Source organism: Cetorhinus maximus, chromosome 1, assembly GCF_964194155.1.
Source record: "Cetorhinus maximus chromosome 1, sCetMax3.hap1.1, whole genome shotgun sequence".
Lineage (NCBI taxonomy): Eukaryota > Metazoa > Chordata > Chondrichthyes > Lamniformes > Cetorhinidae > Cetorhinus > Cetorhinus maximus.
Window position 1 is genome coordinate 157,324,971 of NC_135879.1, and position 21,773 is coordinate 157,346,743.

General features: G+C 41.8%; 1 protein-coding gene across 6 annotated transcripts in view; it reads left to right on the forward strand.

Annotated features, from left to right (window-relative positions):
- Nucleotides 1-21,773, forward strand: part of fat1a (FAT atypical cadherin 1a) — a 202,482-nt gene that overhangs the window by 116,452 nt on the left and 64,257 nt on the right. For 5 of the 6 annotated variants that reach the window (XM_078548639.1, XM_078548676.1, XM_078548647.1 and 2 more), the window contains exons 5-7: nt 6,758-7,087; nt 9,247-9,457; nt 19,545-19,684. In XM_078548639.1, the coding sequence (XP_078404765.1) occupies nt 6,758-7,087; nt 9,247-9,457; nt 19,545-19,684 (681 nt within the window). Of the gene's footprint in view, nt 1-6,757; nt 7,088-9,246; nt 9,458-10,959; nt 11,029-19,544; nt 19,685-21,773 lie in introns of all 6 variants that reach the window. The other variant, XM_078548629.1, reaches the window with a different exon arrangement.

Below are 21,773 nucleotides of genomic sequence, written 5' to 3' on the forward strand. Positions count from 1 at the left end.
TGAGTTTCAGATTTTCCCAGGGGTGAGCCCTTAACTGATAAGGAGACTTGTTTTCCTGTCCAATTAAATCTAACAGAGGTGGATTTCAGACATCAAGGCAGCCATCACTGAGGTTGCTGGTTGTCCTGAGGCTAAAGGGTTTGTGCTAAAGCCTACCACAGGGAAGCAAGATATCACAGAGGAGCTGGAGACCTGGCACCCATGAGGCAGAGGAGGTCGTCAACCTCGAGTGTGGCAGGAGGGAGCCACCTCATTGTGCAGCAGGGGCAATTCTCTTCAGTCATCTCCCACTGCCTCCAATTTCTCCTCCCTCTTACCTCCTCCTCCTCCTCCCCTGATGAGCTGTCCCCTTCCTGGGCCTCACCATCCTCAAGGTTTATACCTCTCAGGAGGGCCATGTTACAGAGAATGGAGCAGACAATTACAAAGGCTGAGGCCCATGCATGGCATCACCTGACCAGTCCAGGCACCAGACCAGTGATGCCCCATCGGTTGTGATTCTAGTGTGTTGTCGGGGGTATCTGTAACGTGGGTGATGCATCAGTGTGCAGCAGCCTGTGAGATGCAGCAGAGGTCTGCACTGACTGGAACACAGATATCTGTGACCATCTGCCTCGAGAGTCACAGTCTCCATTGCCATTGGTTCTCTGTCATCTACAGGACTTTTCGCCTCTGCCTGTTGATTCTGTGCTCAGGGTGGTGCCTCCTCTTCCTTTGTGTCTGTTGTCCCTCTCTTCTGCCCTTCTGCTTCTCACCAGTGGCCTCAATCTCTAAAGTTGCAGCACCTGTTTCCATCTGCAGCCGCCTTGGTAGAGCTAATACCGTGTCCACTGCTCCAATTCACAGGCTATGCTGGGAGGTTGACAGTCTCATGAACTTGCAAAGTCCTTAATGCTGACTTCTCCCCTGGCCTGTGATAGGCTGCTTCAACTTGAACTTCAAACTTTGATCTTTGAAAAGCATTTTTACTTACCTTTTTAAACTCTTCATGCTTCCATCACTTTACCCAGATGTGGTCCTCACCTCCAGGCAGCTGGTCTGACATGGGCGGCTGCTAAACATGGGCCCCCGCTAGGTATATTGGAAAAGTTTTAAGAGATGGGCATTTAATCAGCCCTTAATGATCTTAATTGCTGTGATAATAGGTGAGCACAGTTCAGAGGTCTGCACTTTCCCCTGCCCTCAGGAAGATCATTCAGGCATTTTTTTTGACCTGCCTGTCACTGTTCCAGGTCAATTTGTGTTGGTTTATAAAAGGGATACTGGAATAAGACCTTTGCAGAACCTTTATTTAAGGTGTATTTTGTGAAAGATAGCTACTTTACTGGAATGGAAGAAGACACTTGTTTGTAAATAAGTATTTTCTATCATATCTTATTGGTTGAGAGGGTTATTATTTTGTTTAAAAGGGTCACTTGGCGCAGTAAGTAATTCTGTTATTGTTGAATACCAGAGTGCATTATATTGATTTGGGTAATTTTACATTATGTTATGATTCTAGATGTTAAGTTTGGTTTGGCTGCTTTGGTTCTTTAGGTGAACATTTAGAACATTGAGAGGAAACCTCATGGCTCTGATCATCATTATGTTCTTCTAATTATACATATGATAGCTATGGGAGTGATTTCAGAATGCCATATGAAATGTGCATGATGAGACAGCAAATTAATTTACCTACCTAGAGCTTGTTTTCTTTGGCTTTGACTGACCAAGCTTCCATGTATGAGTCGTAATTAAGGTCATTCATTACTCCACAACAGTACAAATAATCCAGGACAGGGAGTGATAGATCAGAATATTGCTTTCAGGTCTTTTTCCTTTGGAACGTATAATTTAGACACATGTTCATAAAATCTGTTTCCTGATGGATGACATTTTAGTAAATGCCAAGACATTTAAATGTTTTAGGGCTAGACAAAGTGAAGGGGCTTAGGACAGACATTTCAAAACATTTTTGGACAGGAGAGGTTTTGTTCTTGAAATTTTTATTGTGTCTCAAGAGTTAAACTGTCATTTTTGGGCTCATTTTTGTTTAGGATAGTTAACTAAATAAGGCTTCATAAGCCCTTTCTACTAGCTGCTCCTATAAATGTACATGCTTTCTAGTACACAATTTGCCTATGAGATTTAATTCCATTTTAATGCCCATTTTATCCATAACTACAATGCATCTCCTCCTTTCTCGTGGTACAGCCTAGACTCGTAGCTTATCCATGGGAAGTTTAAAAACCATATTCTGGAAATCTGGAACTCATTCCCCAAAAAGTTGTGGATGCTGAGTCAAATGAAATGTTCAAGACTAGATTTTTGATGGGTAAGTGTATCGATGGATATGGAACAAAGGTTGCCAAATGGGGTCAAGTTGCAAATTGGGCTTAACCTAACTGAATGGTGGGATAGGATTGAGGGGCTGTAAGGCCCACTCTTCATTTGCACCGTTGTTTTGAATGAATTTCATAGGGAACTGACCAAGCTCAGATTACAATTGCTGTAAAGGTACCCATTTTGTCTTTTCAGTGCATACTGACTAGGTCTTTGTCAAGTTTGTCGTCTTACCTGGCTACAGATTGTGGATATCATTTTAATTATCAGCTGCTATTCAGCATGAAGTTGAATTGCTCCTTTTGTGTTTTGAGGCTTGTTTATTCATTCATGGACAATCTATTTGTTACTTGGGCTGTGTTTTGTTGCGGTTAGCTGTCTTTTTCACAACAATTACTTTTGCCTGATAACATAATTTCAAGAAACAACCCAGTGTAGAGATCCTTTGTATTAATGGGTAAGGTACTCTCTTTCACCTGGAAAATAATTGTTTGCGTTTTAATTTTTACTTAATGAAACTCTTTCACTGGTAATATAATACATTGTTGACTGTTACACACAATGTAACGGTTTGCAAAGTCAAATAGAACTGGATTAGTTTGAAATCCGATATTTTAAAGAATGATTCAGGAAATTTTGTACCTTCCGGGCAGCCTTTAGTAAAATGATGATATAATTAGAATAGGAGCCAAATTGTGCACATCTATTAAGCATAATTAAATGTCCACTGACTAAATGTGGTCATATGCCTTTGTTTACTCATTAAATGGTTATTGACCAATATAAAATACATCGTGGTGGGTGGTATCTTTCCAGACTGTCATCACTTCATACAATGTGCTTGTGTGTCTGTTTTAGCTTGTTTCCTCCTGTTCAGTAAAATACTTGGCTGATTAATAAAACAAATAGAACATGTGGGTTGTGGGTCAGACAGAAGGATTAAAGGAGAAGAAAAATCATCCTCCCTTTAGTGCAAGTTAAAAGACTGTCCCCTGAATGCCTTTCGTCTGGGAATGAAAAAAGTTTATACTTTTGGAGCTCCTGGGTATTTGAATGTAGACTGCACAGAAGCGGTGACATTTGGATTAAGTATGTACAGACTGGTCCGCAAATCCTTCAACTAAACTGAAATTAGATCTAAGAAATTCTCAGTGCAAAACATAATTCAACATTATTGATATTTTGTTTGCAATGAAAATGGAAAATACAGATTCATCAGTCCCTGAAAAGAGAGGGGACATTGTGAGTGGTGAACCTCCCATCTTGCATTGAGCCTTTGCTTAAAATGTTCACCTATCTTCATTCAGATGCTTATAGATTTGTGTTTCAAATTCTCTTTGGGCAGACAAACTGGAAATAATACAAAGTTAAATAGTTGCTTTGAACAAAGATTTCTGATTTTTTTAAAAAATCACTTATTCCTCCAGTGTCATTTGCAGACATAACTGCTGGTGTAAGTTACAGTTCTTATTTTAAAACTGTTGCAATAAATTATTGAAATACAAAAAAGATGCATATAAAATGCCATTTAATTAATACACATTTATGTCACAATTAGAGTCCAGTCATTTCAATCAGCAGTATGCAGTAAGATTTAACATGTTTGTTTTATAGTCTGAGATGCTGGCAGACAACCCAAAGCAGCTGCCTTTTGATATGAGCAAACCAATTACGTTAGGTGAAATTCCAGCCTTTGCTAATTTTACTGATGGAAAATTCATGTAAGTTTTTAAGCATGAACTCGACTTCCTAGCCATTGTAATTTGCCAGTAAAAATAATGAACGCTGGAATTTTCATTCCCTGTCTGCAGGGTGGGGTGGGGCAGGGGGCATGTTGGGTTGGGGGAGGGGAGATGGATATTCCTGTGTGGTGAATGTTGGGCAGGCGCGAGGCAGAACAATAAACACCGACAAAAGCTTCAAATAATTTTTGTGGTTGGCCCAGCATTTTAATATGCCCGTGTGGCTGAGGTATGGACAAGGCAGCATGTTGATGATGTGGGACAGATCCAGTAGCTCTTGAGCCAAATTGACACTTCTTATTAAAGGAGAAGTGGAGGCAGTTCCTGGGAAGGGTTGTGGAGGGTCAGGCTTATCAGGTGTCAATTTTTTTAGGGCTAGGAAAGCATTAACGCTCATCCAAGCCTCACAACTGGTGTTTCACTCAGCTGCAAAGCAGCCTGAAAGGTACTGTACAGGTTTGTTTTTCCATGATAAATAACACAACTGCACATAAGATTTAAAGGCTAAGATAAAAGCAAAATACTGCGGATGCTGGAAATCGGAAACAAAAATTGCTGGAAAAACTCAGCAGGTCAGCAGAACAGTTCTGTAGAAGAGTCAAACCGACTCGAAACATTAACTCTGTCTTTCTCTCCACAGATGCTGCCAGACCTGCTAAGTTTTTCCAGCAATTTTTGTTTTTGTTTAAGATTTAAAGGCATTGCACACTGAAAAAATGGGGTGTGCACAACAACTAAACTTTGAAGGGAACATTGCTCATAAATGCAAATCTTTTCTTTTAATAATCAACAGAAAGCCTACCTGCCTTACTTTCAAGGGTACTCCAGTGGCCCCTTTAAGGGCAAATGGGTAGGCTGCACCCTGTAGAGCACGCACTCCTCCCATTGCAAATTGAATTGAGATCCAATTGACACCATAACACCCTGATTTAATGAGGTTTCTCCCTATTTTTAGTGGGAGCCTTGGTCACCTATCTGAAGGAAGGCAATGCAAAACAGTAGCAGGAATGGAGCACTCATTCTGCACCCTGATTTTTGAGCATTTGACCAGCCCATTCGCACCTAAAAACAGGGATGAAAATTGGGATCACTCAAGAAGCTTGAAACCATCCAAGAGAAAGCAGTCCACTTGTTTGGCACCCCATCCACCATCGTAAAAAATAAAATTAACGCTCTCCACCACTGCTGTGCTATGGCTGCAGCATATGCTGTCTACAAGATGCAGTGCAGCGACTCGCCAAGTCTTCTTCGACAGTACCTTCCAAGCTGGAGACTTCTATGACCTCGAAGGATATGAACAACAGGCATGTGGAAGCACCACCACCTGCAAGTTCCCCTCAAAGTCACACACCAACCTGGCTTAGAACTGTATCACATTCCTTCATTGTCCCTTTATCAAAATCCACAAATTAAGTCCCTAACAACACTAAGTGTAGCTACACCAGACAGACTGCAGCAGCTCAAAAAGGGCCGTTCACCATGCCATGCCAATTCGGAATGAGCAATGAATCCTGGCCTTGCCAGCAACACCCACATCCCATTAATGGATTTTTTAAAAAGGTGTTAAGCTGTGATTGGGTACGCGAGGATGAACATTTTCTTTGCTGTCCGTAGTGAATGCAGTGAAGCTAAACTGGCCAAGAGACTAATGCCTCTTTTTTTAGAAGATAGCTTCTTTCATAGTTTGTTGTTCAAGAACAAAAGTTTAATATTTGGCAAGGTTGAACATCACTTCTAATTATGAACTGGGTATACTTTTTATATATTTTAAAACTGAATTACATTCTTTGTTGATTTTGTTGCCCGCATCAAGGTAAAAGATGTCAATGTTGGGGCATGAATCACTTATTCATATTTTCATCTCCCAACATCAGCAAAAATGTCCAAGTCGGTCATGGTAAGGTCTTACACAGTGTCAAACTCTCTTTAATATGCTTAATCATATGCACCCATTACAGCAGCAGCAGGAATTTAGTTGCTTCCTACATAAACCGTCCTTGTGCCTATTTTGAGCATATTTAGCACAGATTAGTGAACAGTTTAATGCTGTGGATATTTGCCCACAAGAAAGTTGACTCAGATTGCTCAAACATATTTCACTTTCAGACCTGGGAAAGCTGAATTACTTTGCTTGGGATCATACAGAGATCCTAAAGGTGAAAACGAATTGCTGAACCCAATCCCTTGACATATTTCTTAATCCCTTCAAAGAAATTTCCTGTCTGCTGGTTTAAATAATTTAAAGCCCATTAAAACTTGAAATCCCACATGTCTATATGCCTTGTGTTAAAATTTAGAATGGGATTTTCCGGCCCCTCCCACTGGTCCTGCCAAAGTCAACGGAGATTTGAATGGCTTGCCGCATCCTCCACAGGGAAACCCGCCATGGTGGGGCTGGAATACCCTGGCCTTAGTGTTTGTGTTCTGAGTAATCTTTCCTTTTTATATTTTTTCCAATATAAAATGCCGACCACTGCTGCAAGGTATTGAAATTACTAGTCTCAAGTTGCTTAGACTTACAATAAAGCAAAATAAGAAAAACATTTTATTTGGTCTGGCAATAAATACTGCTTATTTTGAACCGATGAACATGTTTCTTCCACTTCATGAGAAAAATGAATTCTAGTACTATATAAAGCTGGATGACCTAAAATGCTAATGCTAATAATGTGTTTTTCCTGCTGCTTTAACAGGTGACAATTACTGACAATGGCAGCATCCCAAAATCTACCATTGCTAGAGTTATAGTGAAGGTTTTGGATGAAAATGACAACAAACCTCAGTTCTTGCAAAAGTTCTATAAAATCAAACTTCCAGAACGAATAAAACCAGAACGAGAGAAATCAGTTAAGCGGGAACCCATCTTTAGAGTAATCGCTGCTGATAAGGATGAGGGCCCAAATGCAGAGATATCTTACAGTATTGAAGAGGGAGATGAACAAGGCAAGTTCTTCATTGAGCCTAAAACTGGCGTTGTCTCATCTAAGAAGTTTTCTGCAGCTGGGGAATATGATATTCTTACAGTGAGTATACATATATATGTGTATAAATATACATCTGTGTTTATGTTTGTGCATTGAGTTCAGATACATAAGCCCAAAAATTCAGGTAATTCCATTTATGGGCAGACAGGGGTGAAATTTTCCTTCGCTGCTCCTAAACACCCTGCACCGGAACAGTGAAGCCCATGACTCCCCCAGTATTTTATCTCCAGCTTCATTTTAGTGCAACTGGCCATAATACTGTGCCAGCGAAGAGGAGTGCAAATTCAAGGTGCTGAAGTGTGTTGGCAGCACAATCTGGCTTGGCCTTGCTATTAGAATCAGGTTATGGGCACATGGGGAACAATGATGATTGGGGTACAGTGTGGGGGTGGGAATGGTGGCAGAGCACACAGTGCTAAGGGAGAGTGAGGAGGAGGGTTGGCTATCAGCTCCTTTAATGTGCCTTTGGGAGGATCTTGGTTCTGCATTCAGGTAAGTTATTTAACTTTTTTGGTTGGGTCTAGTGGGTGATTGCTATGCCTAATTTCCTGACTCTGGCTGCCTCAGAGTAAACTAATCATGGGGCAGGATTTTGCCCTCGGCAGGGGTGGGCAGGAGTCGCCCGCCACCCGTGATCGGCTCCACATGGCGATTTCGCACGAGCGGGCCAATTAAGGCCCACCCTGTGCAGATTGTGAGCGGCAGTGTTGAGCGCTGCCTGTGCAGGTGGGGGGAGGAGGGAGAGCCAGTCCTAGCACGCAGTTTGCGCATGCGTGAGGAAGAGTGCTTCAGTCTCCCTAAGGCACGGAGCTGCCTCAGGGAGATTGAAACGCTGTGTTAAAAAAAAGAGAATATAAATTTAATAAAACATGTTATCTCATGTGACTCTGTCACATGAGCTGGGGCATGTTTTAAAATCAAAAATAAAGTTTTTATTTAATTTTTATTTGCTTTAGGAAACCTCATCCCGCTCGTGGATAAGGTTTCGTAAAACATATAAAAGTCACTTGGTCTTTTCGCCTGCCCGCCAACCATAAGGTTGAACAGGCAGCGTAAATTTGAATTTAACTAGATTGTTAATGGCCTTAATAGGCCTTTTAATTATTGGCGGGTGCGCAGCCATCTCCGGTGCACGCCTGCCGAACGAAATATCGCAAGACTGCGCGGTGATGTCGGGGTGCATGTCCAACGTCATCGTGCGTCATTTTATGCTCGGGCATGTCGGGCGTACGCCGAGCGTAATATTCTGCCCATGGAGAAGAGCCCTCAAACAAGCTTATGCAGAAAGGATATAATGTCTGTTTCAAGTGCAGATAAAGAACACATATTTTGTCCTTATCAATATGATGGACAATGCATTTCCAGCTGGCAATGTGTACATGCTGCCTGGCTACCATACTGGGGCCTTGGTAGTTCATGTATTTTGCGCAAAGACAGGTCCTCTTCTCATTTCTGTAGGCCTTGCTGTCCTCCAATTTCCTCTTCAGTTGCTTGTAAGAGCCTTCCATTTTCAATTTCAGTATGACTAGGGGAAAGAATACATGAGGTGTTTTCTCATTGCCTTCCTCATGTGCCCTTAAAGGAAAAACATGCCCGCTTCCCAAAGAATCCTTCAGTTGTAAGCGGTTATTGCCCCTCAAGTTTCTAGCTCTTTTGTCAACACCGAAAATTTGCTAGTCCTGCCTTTGCCTTGGCTTGAAACCCTGAGCCTGAGACCCTTACCTGGGTTGGGACGGCTCGCAAAAGAGCAAGGACGACCTTTGTGGTCACAAAACACCCTGCTACTGTGAAGCAACCTAAAACTGGGTGTTGTACCGACCAATTTCTAGGTCATATTCTTTGTTTACAAAGTAGGGTATCTCAAAATAGCTCACAGAAACACCATCACATCTGATATAATGTGCCATTATTAGTTTCCTGAAGATTAAGTAGGCCATATAGAGTGAAACATTTGAAAATGGCTACCCTTGGAGACTGATTTCAGGTACCTTTATAAGCCTACAGTACAATTTTCTACTTGATGTGTGCATGGGCAATGTTAATTTCCTAGGTGCAGAGTAAAGTGATTAATGGATGCCTGGAAACTTCAAGAAGTGACTGCGTACCATTTACTTAAAATGAATTATACAATGCTGGCATCTCCTTCAGCAACATGCATATTAGGGTTTTCAGTTAAAAGATTCATAATTTTTTCACAGATAAAAGCTGTGGATAATGGACGCCCTCAGAAATCATCGGCAACTCGGCTGCACATTGAATGGATTGTGAAACCCAAGCCATCCCCTTTGCCATGGAATTTTGAAGAATCTTCATTTTCCTTTAGTGTCATGGAGAGTGATCCAGTTACTCACATGGTTGGAGTCATTGCTGTTGAACCTGCTGGCACTACCCTCTGGTTTGATATCACAGGTAAGGAATGAGATGGCGTTCTTGCTAGTTAGGTTTTAATAATTTCCAAAGTAAACACCTCACTGAATTGGCTACTTTGAAATATTTAATTGAATTCCATTGGGTACAAATTTCTTTTGGTTTTTCTTTCTTCTTGTCATTTTTCTCCCATCATCTCCTCTTTTAAATATGCCAACTCCCCCTGGGTACTTTTCAATAGGGCAAGGCATCCACCTTGCCTGCTGACTGGATAGTGAATTGTCTTCAGAAATCATTCACGGTTTTGAATCTTAATTTTGAACCTTAAGTGGATTGTGGGAACCAAACCGCCCCCATGTCATGAAATTCTGGAGAATTGATGTTTTCCTTCAATGTCACATATGCAAGTCTTGATTTTTAACATTGCACATGTCACATCCCACAAGATTCATTGGCTATCAATCAGGAGCAGAAACTCTGATTTTTTTTTAACAACCCTAATCTAGAGACACAGATGATTATTATAGTGTCTTACTACTTTCTGAGCACGATCAGGCATATCACCCTGTGGTGCCTTGGAATGTCATGTCCCTCTGGCTCAATTACTGTTTTAATAAACTAATTGATTGCTTTATCTTTTAAACTTCAAGTGCATTTTTTCATCTTTTTCCTGGAATCACTTTGATTATTAATGTATTATTCAATGTATAGAAATGCTTAAATAAACAAATGGAATATGAAATACAGCAGGAACAGCAAACAATACTGCTGGCTTTGACATGCCCACAAATCAGACCCCAAACTGAAACGAAGTTTAATTTACAGAATGTGCATACAATTTACTGAATTTATATATCTACAAATAAATTCAATGTGCTGTTTGTAGACTGAATGGGTTCATAATAATAAATCTAAAATTACTTATTTTTGAAAATCAGGTTTGTAATTTAATTTTTCTTCTTGTGATCTTTACTATGTAACAGACTTGTGTGCTAACATAGGAAATAAAACAAAAAAAAAACAAGGCCCACAGACAAAAACATGTAATTGAGATTGTATAATGTTTTTCAGATATAAATTATCTAAATGTATTTAAATCAAATGTTTCAGAATTGTTGATTATGCCCAACCAAGGGATTTGTCCTGACTTGTCCTGCACTGACTTTGTCAGTGCAATCATGTGCATGTTAATTTGTGAATTGCAGCTTGAGTAAAACCAGGAAAGTAAAGGATGATTTTGCAATCTGACACTCCTGGCAGAGAGCAGCGCTGAAAGGGACTACGTCACAGGAAGTCACAGGTGTGCAGCCTGTGATTTTTCATCCATTCATTTAAATGGACAAAAAAAATCACAATGTATTGTCTGTGAATGCTGTTTCCTATCAGGAGTGCTGGATTGTGGAATCACTCTCATAATGGATTTCTTTGGTTGACCTCTATTGTGTATCTTACCTTTAACTAGATTCTCGTTAACTAACCTCATCTCTTTTCTTTTCTATCCTTGCTGCCTTTTCTGTCTTCGACTGTGTTTCTGGCTCTGCAAGGTGACAAACAAGCTAGAGAAATGTTTTATATCTTTCAGATGGCTTGTGACTCGAACTGTACAGCAGAAGGTATCTGCTGCCATCTCATAATTATACTTTGGTACTACATTATGAGATCTACTAATTAAATTTAGCAATGGAAATTATATTCTTTTTGCTCTGTTCGTAAACTAAGAAAAACATGTTGCCCAAATAACTTATACTCATGTAGTAAGTATCATTGAATTAGCAAGTTAAACATATTGTATATTGTCAGTGGTTGCATATGCTGCTGCTTTTATGTTTAATTCAGTTGTTCTCCTCCGTTAATTCTATGTATATATCTGTCTATCAATATATTAAAAATATTACATCTATAGGTACCATCGGTAACTTCCTCAATTATAATTTCTAAGTCTATTATCTATGGTGGAGACTGTCTATGCAAGCTTGTTGTCATTTCTCCCTTCTCCTTAATGGTATGCTGCAGCACCACCATTGGCCGAAAGGTATAATTACGACACACGTTTACATAGACTGTTTCTATAATAAATGTGGAACTTATAATTAAAATAGATTATAACCCTTTAAAATGAGGACTGAATTATCTCTGCATACCATGGTCCAGGTTGATAATTAACCTGCTAATCCTTTCAACATCTCCCTGCTATTCACCAAAGGGGGAATAGGTGTCAGAAGATATGAAACAAAAAACAAACTAGCATTTATATATAAACAATGGCCAAATTGGCTGAGTTACACCCTCTCAGATAAATTTGTGTTTCGTTTAGTTTCAGAACCATGCACTGTTTTGCTGAAATTGAAAGGGTTAGGAACTAAACAAAAAATTGAAGTTCTATTTAAGATATAAAATTGTTGGATTGATCAGCTATTTTAACTTTTTACTCTGATTGGAAGGTAACTTTTAATAATGAAGGAAGCAATCAAAATTTGCCTACTCTGTGATTTTAACCCCTAATTAGATGCTTAGATTGCTACCTCTCAGTGACCTTTATACCTGAAGTTATTAATATATTCATAAATTGAATTTGTACTGATTTGCTGATGACCTCAATGGTAGTTTTCTGAGCTCCTCCATGAAATAACAAATCATTTTAAATTAAATCATTTCCCACTGACATATCCACCAAGAAACTAGTAACATCACACTTGGGAATTGCAGTAGTATATTTTCAAGTACTGCAGAGTCTATTTTACAACTTTGCTTCCCCTTGCAAAATGGTCTACGTTGTGCTAAGGTCAAGGTAAATGCACACCAGGCTTGCCAAACTTTTTGCTTTGTGGGGCATTTGCATTTTCTTCTCCCTCAAGGGACTGATGAGCAAATTTCAGAAAGATAAAGTTCGGCACAACTTTAAACTGATTTTTAAAAAAATATATTGGGGCCGTAAGAAAAGAAACAATTGCATGGCAAAAACAAAGCAATGTCATAGCAATAAGTTGTCAAATAAAAAAAGAATAATTAATAAAAATGACCAGGGTGAGAGCCTGGGAGTGTGCGTGCCAGACTAACCCACTTCTTAGGGTGTTTACTCACTCAACCTCACCCACTATGAGTGGGTATGTGTTTATGAGCTGCTGTGGGGCGGTGAGAGTAAGTGAGAAACCTGAGACTGGCAGTAAGGCAGACACACAATCACACCCCTCTTTCTCCTCGCCCCCACCCCCCCACGCTCTTTCTCTCGCCCTCCTCCCCCGCCCTTTCTCGCGCTGTCCCCCCGCCCTTTCTCTCGCCCTCCTCCCCCGCCCTTCCTCTCGCCCTCCTCCCCCGCCCTTCCTCTCGGCCTCCTCCCCCGCCCTTCGTCTCGCCCTCCTCCCCCGCCCATCCTCTCGCCCTCCTCCCCCGCCCTTCCTCTCGCCCTCCTCCCCCGCCCTTCCTCTCGCCCTCCTCCCCCGCCCTTCCTCTCGCCCTCCTCCCCCGCCCTTCCTCTCGCCCTCCTCCCCCGCCCTTCCTCTCGCCCTCCTCCCCCGCCCTTCCTCTCGCCCTCCTCCCCCGCCCTTTCTCTCGCCCTCGCCCCGCCCTTTCTCTCGCCCTCGCCCCGCCCTTTCTCTCGCCCTCGCCCCGCCCTTTCTCTCGCCCTCGCCCCGCCCTTTCTCTCGCCCTCGCCCCGCCCTTTCTCTCGCCCTCGCCCCGCCCTTTCTCTCGCCCTCGCCCCGCCCTTTCTCTCGCCCTCGCCCCGCCCTTTCTCTCGCCCCGCCCTTTCTCTCGCCCCGCCCTTTCTCTCGCCCCGCCCTTTCCCTCGCCCCGCCCTTTCCCTCGCCCCGCCCTTTCCCTCGCCCCGCCCTTTCCCTCGCCCCGCCCTTTCCCTCGCCCCTCCTCCCCCGCCCTTTCCCTCGCCCTCCTCCCCCGCCCTTTCTCTCGCCCCTCCTCCCCCGCCCTTTCTCTCGCCCCTCCTCCCCCGCCCTTTCTCTCGCCCCTCCTCCCCGCCCTCTCTCTCACCCTCCTCCTCCCCCCGCCCTCCTCCTCCCCCCGCCCTCCTCCTCCCCCCGCCCTATCTGCCCCACACAGACACACATGCACTCAATCTCTCACACGCTCGATCTCTCACACGCAGCAGTTAGCACCCCCCCAAAGCCACCTGATCTGGGCCTCTGCAGCGGCCCACTCCCAGGCCTTACAGCCAGCCCCTCCTCCCTGTGGCCCCGGTGCTTTGGCCCCCCAGGCCCACTCCCTGCCCATCAGTCCCCCTGGGCCTGAACTCTCCGCCACTGGTGCTCGGTGCTCCTTCTCTCCCACATTTGCTATTGATAGGCTCACTAGTGAGCCTATCAGCAGCAAAGGCCTTTGTTTGGAGGAGCTGCTTTTGAAGAATCTTCCATCCCAACTTGCCTGTTTGACTGGCATTTTGAAAACTGGCTCTGGGACATAAAGGGGCTTTGCAGGCCACACATTAAACCAGCCTGATGTGCACCGTGCTGCTGCCTAAATGTAATCAGCAAATGATGGAAATAAGCCTGCCTTTTCTTGTTAAAACCATAGCTGTTAGAAACTGTTCCTAGTGAAAGCAAGAATTCCAATAATTCAGTTATACTTGTTTATGATATTGAAATTTCTGCCTCAGGTTGTCTTAAAACAAGCTGTTGGAGAATAGCTAAATTTGAAAATTGATAATGAATTAAGGGAGCAAAGTATTTGCATATTTATAAATACATCAACCATGTAAAACCATTTATTGTTCAGAGGCAAATCTGATAATTTGTCACATATATGAAAAATTAACATTGGAAAGGTGAGAACTAACATATTCAGCGTAGAGCAATGCTACCCAGAGCTTCTACTGTTCAGTACTAACTAATTCCTTTGAGGAAGTTTCATTGATAACTTCACTCTACCCAAAATCAAGAAGTATGTAACATAGTTGCAATTGAACTTCAGTAAACCTCTCAAATGCACAAACTCATTTCTAAAACTCTATTCCATTTTTCCCCAGACCTCAAGCTGAGATGGTTGAGGGGTGATCCAGCTGAGGTGTTCAAAGTAATGAAGGAATTCAATAGGGTAGATATAGTGAGAGTTGCTTCCTTCTGGTGAGGGAATGCAGCAGAAGAATGCATAATCTTAAAGTTATAACTAATCCATTTATTAGTCAAATTTGGAAGTACTTTCTACACAAAGGAGCTCTCTGCCCCAAAAAGCTGTGCGTGCCGGGTTAATTGAAATTTGAGACTGAGATTGAGGATTGGGCCAACCATGATCTGATTGAGTGACAGAACAGGCGTGATGGGCTGAATGAAACTCATGTTTGATGTTGTACATTGATTCCCTAGGAATGCTAATATGTATAATTCAGTTAAAAAGTTGCTTCATCTTACAAAGAGCAGGTCTTGAAATTTATTTTTCTAAATGACCTTGAGGGATTCTATTCTCATGTATTGCACCAGTATGAAGCATGTGTTTTTCTAAAGTTTTAACAAGCCATCTGTGAGCATGAAACAGTTGGCTCAGAATGAGCATCATTATCGTATGAATATTTTCTGACTTATTTCAGAATTGATTTTATGCACTAAGAAGTAGTTTTCTGTCAATTATATTGAATATTTATTAAGTGGGTGGCTAGTAAAAATTTGCAAAGACATTCGGTAAAATCTCAAAAGCATGGTTAAAAATATTAAACATTTGTGTTTTGGTGATAATGGTAAAAGGAGAATTAACTTAAAAGTTTAATGGTTTTGTTTCATTTTGAACTGTTTCAAGGTTCTTTATAATCCATGTGTATGAGAAGAAAAAATTGTACCTACATAGGTTAAGAACTTTTCTTGTTCACAAACTGTAATTCAAGATTCATGCATTTAATCTCAACATTTAACATCAAAATTACCTATGTCAATATTTATAACGGAAATCCATATATGAACACTTATAATGCAAATACCTGTTTTGATGTGCCATCTTTTGTTGTCACAGTTTGTTGATGAAGCAACTGAATTTCTGGAACCAAAAGACAGCGTTTCTTTTGCTCAGCAACTCAAATTGTTAATATCTAAAATAAGTTCCTTTTGAGAAAATTAGACCTGCATTTTTATGATAACATTCTATTTATCCATTGAATTCTTTTCCCTGTCTTTTGTTAAAGATTTTACTTGAAGGCCGCCATCTGTCCCAAAAGCCCATACTTGGACTTGACTTTTTTTTTATTTGATCTTGGGATGTGGGCGTCTTTGGCTAGGCCAGCATTTACTGCCCATCCCTAATTGCCTTTGTTCAGAGGGCATTTTCTTTTAGGAGTCAACCACATTGCTGTGGGTCTGGAGTCACATATAGGCCAGACCAGGTAAGGGTGGCAGATATCCTTCCCTAAAGGACATTAGTGAACCAGATGGGTTTTTACAACAAAAGATAATGGTTTTCTGGTCATCATCAGGCTTTTAATTCCAGATTTTTATTGAATTCAAATTCCACCATTTGCCATGATGGGATTCAAACCCAGGTCCCCAGAGCATTACCCTGGGTTTCTGGATTACTAGTCCAGCGACAATGCCACTATGCCATCGCCTCCCCTCAATTTGCTCAGAGCTGTGTAATTTTGGGAAATGGAGGCAAATTCGGCAACCTGATAATGTTTACTACACAGAAATTCCTAGGGTGCATCAGTAGCTTGCAAGATAGATAAATGTTTAGGTGCCTCTATTTTTGTCATCAAATTGAGCTTGTTAACCAAGTTTGGTTGTTTTTCAAAATTATTTGAAGAAGACTGAGAGAACAAATTTCCAAATTCAAGTAAAATGTACATGAAGTTGATCTTTTCAAAACAATTACATAATTTCATTTCTGTCTGAGTGGACGATAAAAGCAGGATAGACCACTGTGGCCCCTTTCAATGATTATAAATTCCCTGGGCAGGAATTTCGGGTCATTGGGCGGGCGCGGCAGGTGGGCCCAGGAGCAGCCAGGAATCGGTCCACTACCCCCGATTAGCCCCCAACTGCGATTTCACGCTGGCTGGCCAGTTGCTGGCCAGCCAGCGTGAAAGATGCGCTGCGAAGCTCAGCACTGCCGCGTTGGGGGCGGGAAGGGGGCGAGTACAAAAGTCTGCACATGCGCAGGGGAGCGCTAAGTGGAAGCTCCCTGAAGGCAGGGATTTGCCTCAGGGACCTGAGGAATTTTAAACTCAAAATTAAAGATTTTGACAATTCGGGAAAAAAATCCCCATGTAGGACTCACTTCACATGAACAGAAACATAATAAAAAATTGTGTCAAAACATTTTTAAAAAATTAATGTCGGAAACCTGACCCCACCCCTGGACGAGGTTCCCTAAAAAATCCAAAGGCTGCCTGGCCGATTCTCCCGCTTGTCAATCGTAAGGTTGGACGGGCAGCGAGAAATTGTAGTTAATTGAAACTTTAATGGCCTTATTAGGCCTCTTAATTGTCGGCGGGCGTACTGCAGACTCCCACACGCACCTGCTGACCAAAACATCGTGCAAATGCGCGATGATGTCAGGATGCTTGCCCGACATCATCACGCGCTACTTTATGCCCAATCGTGTCAGGTGCACGCCCGCCTGCGGGACGTAAAACCCTGCCCCCTGTATACTTCAGAAAAAGCAAAATGTACAATGGGCAGAATCTTGCCCTTGTCGGATGGGCTGTGCGGTGGCAGTTGGGAAGCTGCCCGCGATCGAGGCCGGACCGCGATTTCATGCTGGCGGGCCAATTAAGGCCCGTCCAGTGTGAAATGCGAGTGGTAGCGCTCAGTGCCTAGCCTGTGCGGCGGGGGGAGAGGGCAAGCAGGGCAAGCATGAACTTCGCACTTTCACGTGAGCGTGCGCTTCATAATCTCCCTGAGGCATAGGGCTGCCTCAGGGAGATGAAGCATTTTTTTAAAAAAAAAATATAGAAATTAAAAATGTAATAAGACATGTCTCCTCATGTGACTCTGTTGCATGAGCAGGGACATGTTGTTAATTAAATTTTAAAATTTTTATTTTACTTTTATTTGCTTTAGGAAACCTCATCCTGCCCATGGATGTGGTTTCCTAATAAGTGCAAAGGTCACTTTGCCTTTTCACCTGCCCGCCAACAATAAGGTTGAACGGGCAGCGAAAAATTTATTTTAATTACTTTTCTAATGGCCTTAATAGGCCTTTTAATTCTGCCGACTCCGGAGTGCGCCCGACAACCGAAATGTCTCGCGAGTGCGTGATGACACTGAGATGCTCACTCGATGTCATCGCGCGTCATTTTACGCTCTGTTGGGTTGGGCACATACCTGCCCAACGAGCTAAAAATTTTGCCTATTGTTTTTCCTCATCCTCATGCTTTTTGGATTACTTAAGTTTTTTTGTAATGGAATGTGGGTGTCACTAGCATTTGTTGCCCATTCGTAATTGCTCTTGAGTAAATGTTGTGAGCCGCTGCCTTGCACTGCTGCAGTTTGCGTTGTGTAGAGTGTTTAAGGATTTAGACCTAGCAACAATGAAGGGACAGTGATATAGTTCCAGGTCAAGATGGCCTGTGACTTGCAGCAGATCTTGCAGGTAGTGGTGTTCCCATGCACCTGCTGCCCTTGTTCTTCTAGGTGGTAGAGATCATGGGTTTTAAGGGGTGTAGATAGGTTAAGTGAGTGGGCAAAAGTTTGGCAGATGGAGTATAATGTTGGAAAATATGAGGTTGTCCACTTTGGCAGGAAGAATAGGACAGCAGAGTTTTGTTTAAATGGAGAGAGACTGCAGAATGCTGCAGCACAGCGGGACTTGGGTGTCCTTGTACATGAATCACAAAAACATAAACATGCAGGTACAGCAAATAATTAAGAAGACAAACGGAATGTTGGCCTTTATTGCAAGTGGGATGCAGCATAAAAGTAGGGAAGTCTTGCTACACTGTTTAGGCACAGTCTCACTAATGCACTTGAGTATTGTGTGCAGTTTTGGTCACCTTACTTAAGGTGGGACATACTTGCATTAGAGGCAGTTCAGAGAAAATTCAGTAGGCTGGTTCCTGGGATGAAGGGGTCTTATCAGGAACGTTTGAGCAGGTTGGGCCTATAGTTCAGAAGCATGAGAGGTGACAGGATAGATGTTGAGAGGATGTTTCCTCTCATGGGAGAATTTAGAACTAGGGTACAGAGTTTCAAAAGAAGCAATCTGGCATTTAAGATGGAGCTGAGGAGGAATTTCCTCTCTTAGAGGGTCATTAGTGTTTAGAAATCTCTCCTTCATCAAGCAGTGGAGGCTGGCTCATTGAATATATTCAAGGCAGAGTTAAACAGATGTTTGATCTACAAAGGAGTCGAGGGTTATGGGTGACAGGCAGGGAAGTGGAGTTAAGTCCACATCAGATCTGCCATGATTTTATTGACTGGTGGAGCATGCCTTAGGGGCAGAATGACCTCCTGCTGCTCCTATTTCTCATGAAAGCAAACAGAGCCTTAATTACATTCGTTATTGTGATTTGTTGATAGTTGTGAAATAAAAATATTTCAATTATTAACATGTATAAGACAGAGAGAAAAAGAGACATGTCAATAGAGTAAGGCAAAAGATAAATAGATACACTTCCAGGGAACAATTGCAAAGCATCAAATTTAATGTTTGCACATACTCCCGGGATTACAAACAAGATCTCTCTCGCTCTCACTCTCTCTCACGCTCTCTCATGCTTGCGCTCTCTCTCTCTCTCTCTCTCTCTCTCTCTCATTCCCCACTCCAAATGTTCAGGCATATACTGTTCCCCTCCTGTCACTGCTGACAAATACTAAACTAACAGTGAGGCAAACCTCTCAACAACCCATTCCCACTCCCTAGTCCTATGAAACTCCATGTTCCCCTTGCAATATAATGCCAAGCTAAATTATTGTATTTTTCATAATTTTATGTTTTCTTATTAATTGTGAAAATAAAATGTGGTTCTGAACCCGTTGAAGCACTGGTTAAAACAAAAAAGCCTCCCTTTTCTCTGAAGGTCCTTATTATGCAAAAAGAAGCCTTTTTCTGTGAAGTCACTTTGTCCAAGGTTCATTTCTTGTATCTTTTTGCATGTTCAGTGAAGCAAGACCAATTTTTTTCATTTGTATGCAATCTGATGGCTGAGCAAGATCTGCTTATTTTTGTTATATCTACCTTTTCATATTCTTAAATCCAGGTGGCAACTATGACAGCCGATTTGATGTGGACAAAGGTAGTGGAACCATCATTGTTGCGAGACCACTTGATGCAGAACAGAAATCAAATTACAACTTGACAGTGGAGGCAACAGATGGAACAATGTCCATCCGCACTCAGGTAATTGAATTCCTGATGAAGGATTTAGATTCAGCGAAGAAAATTTACTTAAGTTCTTTTTTAGCCATTAGTGTTGCAAAACAGGAATTTCATTTTGAAGTTATTAGTTTATAGCTGTACAACATCTTCAATGTTGACCTGCTTTCTGGTGAAAGATTAATCTTGTGCTTCTCTGTCTATTTCATGTTCATTCAGAGGGTTTTTGTTTTATAAATTATCAATAGCATGTCATTTTTCAGTTTGTAGTTTTGAATTTGGCCTGCAGTTTGATCATTCTTTACTTAGCTTTTAATAAAAGCTGTAATAGATTGTTTTTGTTTTCTGCAGTAAAAAAAAATTGTACACAAATCTGGTCTTGTGCAGAGTTGCACAAGGTATTTTTTGTGGGTGAGGCATGGTTTGAATGTTACACAGCGAAGTACAACGTTTAAAAAAAAATAGACCACTAAAGTTCCAAGTAATTATTTGTCTGCCATATCTAGGAACTTGGAAAAATTCAAGTAGTCAGTTTTAAATGAGATTTTAAAACATGCACATAAAATGGCCTGTAAAGCATAATATCCAGGTTCAAAAGTGGAACTAGAAACATTTATTTATGATGAGAAATTGCTACAGTACGAAACAGATTTCAATTTCAACACTAGCACTGAACTGAAACTCTTTAAGATCCACTTCTGAAATAATAGTGACTACGATGCTCAGACTTGTGGAGTGTAAAGAAACAAAATTAATACAATTCTGAGATTTTATAAATGTTTTCTGAAGAAGAAAACTCCAAAGAGGAGGTTCTCTGTCCATGCTATTTGGACATTATATTAGTTCTAATAGTGGGACTGTAGCCGATTTGAATTTCATATTTTATAAATGTGAAAGCTGCAAATAAATTTTATGTTGCTGAAATAAAACATTGCAAGATTACAAGTAAATTGATATAGAAAAGAAACAGTAAGAGGTCAGTGAATAATTTGCTGACTTCTAAAGATAATGGAGTGAATTAGTGGTGTTTTATTCTGTTGAAAGGCAGAACTTGGTTAACAAATATCTGGGTAGTACTGGCTGGAAAGATTCTCAGCAAAGGATGCACAGTTTCACAGTTGTGTATGAACATTTTTGTAGCATAGGCAAAGGTCTTGTGACAGGATGACAAGATGGCAGGTCAGTGAACCCTTCTCTTGAATGGTGCATGAACTGGGGTTTAAGAAGTGTTTGACTCTTGACTGCCCTCTGAAATGGCCTTGCAAGCCACTCAGTTGTACCAATCCAAAACAGGAAAGTCAAAAGGGAGCAAAACTGGATAAATCACCCGCCATCGAACTAGGCACCAAAAAAGGAAATGGCACGCCCTGCCCAGTTGACCCTGCAAAGTCCTCCTCACTAACATCTGAGAGCTTGTGCCAAAATTGGGAAAGTTGTCCCACAGACTGTGCAAGCAGCCTGCTTGTTTGGCACCCCTTCCACAAACATTCACACCCTCCACCAATGAGCAGTGTGTACGATCTACAAGATGCACTGCAGAAAATTACTTAGGCAGCACCTTCCAAACCCACTACCATCTAGAAGGGCAAGGGCAGCAGATGCACGGGAATACCACCACCTGGAAGTTCCCCTCCAAGCCACTCACCACCCTGGCTTGGAAATGTATCGCCATTCCTCCCCTGCTGCTGGGTCAAAATCCTGGAACTCTCTCCCTAACTGTGGGTGTACCTATATTACATAGACTGCAGTGGCTCAAGAAGGCAGCTCACCACTACCTTCTCAAAGGCAATAAGGGATGGGCAATAAATGCTGGCCTAGCCAGTGGTGCCCACATCCTGTAAATGAATTTTAAAAATTCATAGAATTATACCTTACAGCTAATGTCCCAGGCTCCTCCATCACCATCCTTGGGTATGTTCTGCGTCATACCAGACAGAGGTGGCGGCACAGTGCTTTACAGTCAGGAGAGATTGTCCTGGGAGTCCTTATATTGACTTCGGACCCCACAAATTCTCATGGCATTAGGTTAACATGAGCAAGGAAACCTCCTACTGTTTACCACTTATCATCTTCCCTCAGCTGATGAATCAATTTTCCTCCATGTTGAACACCA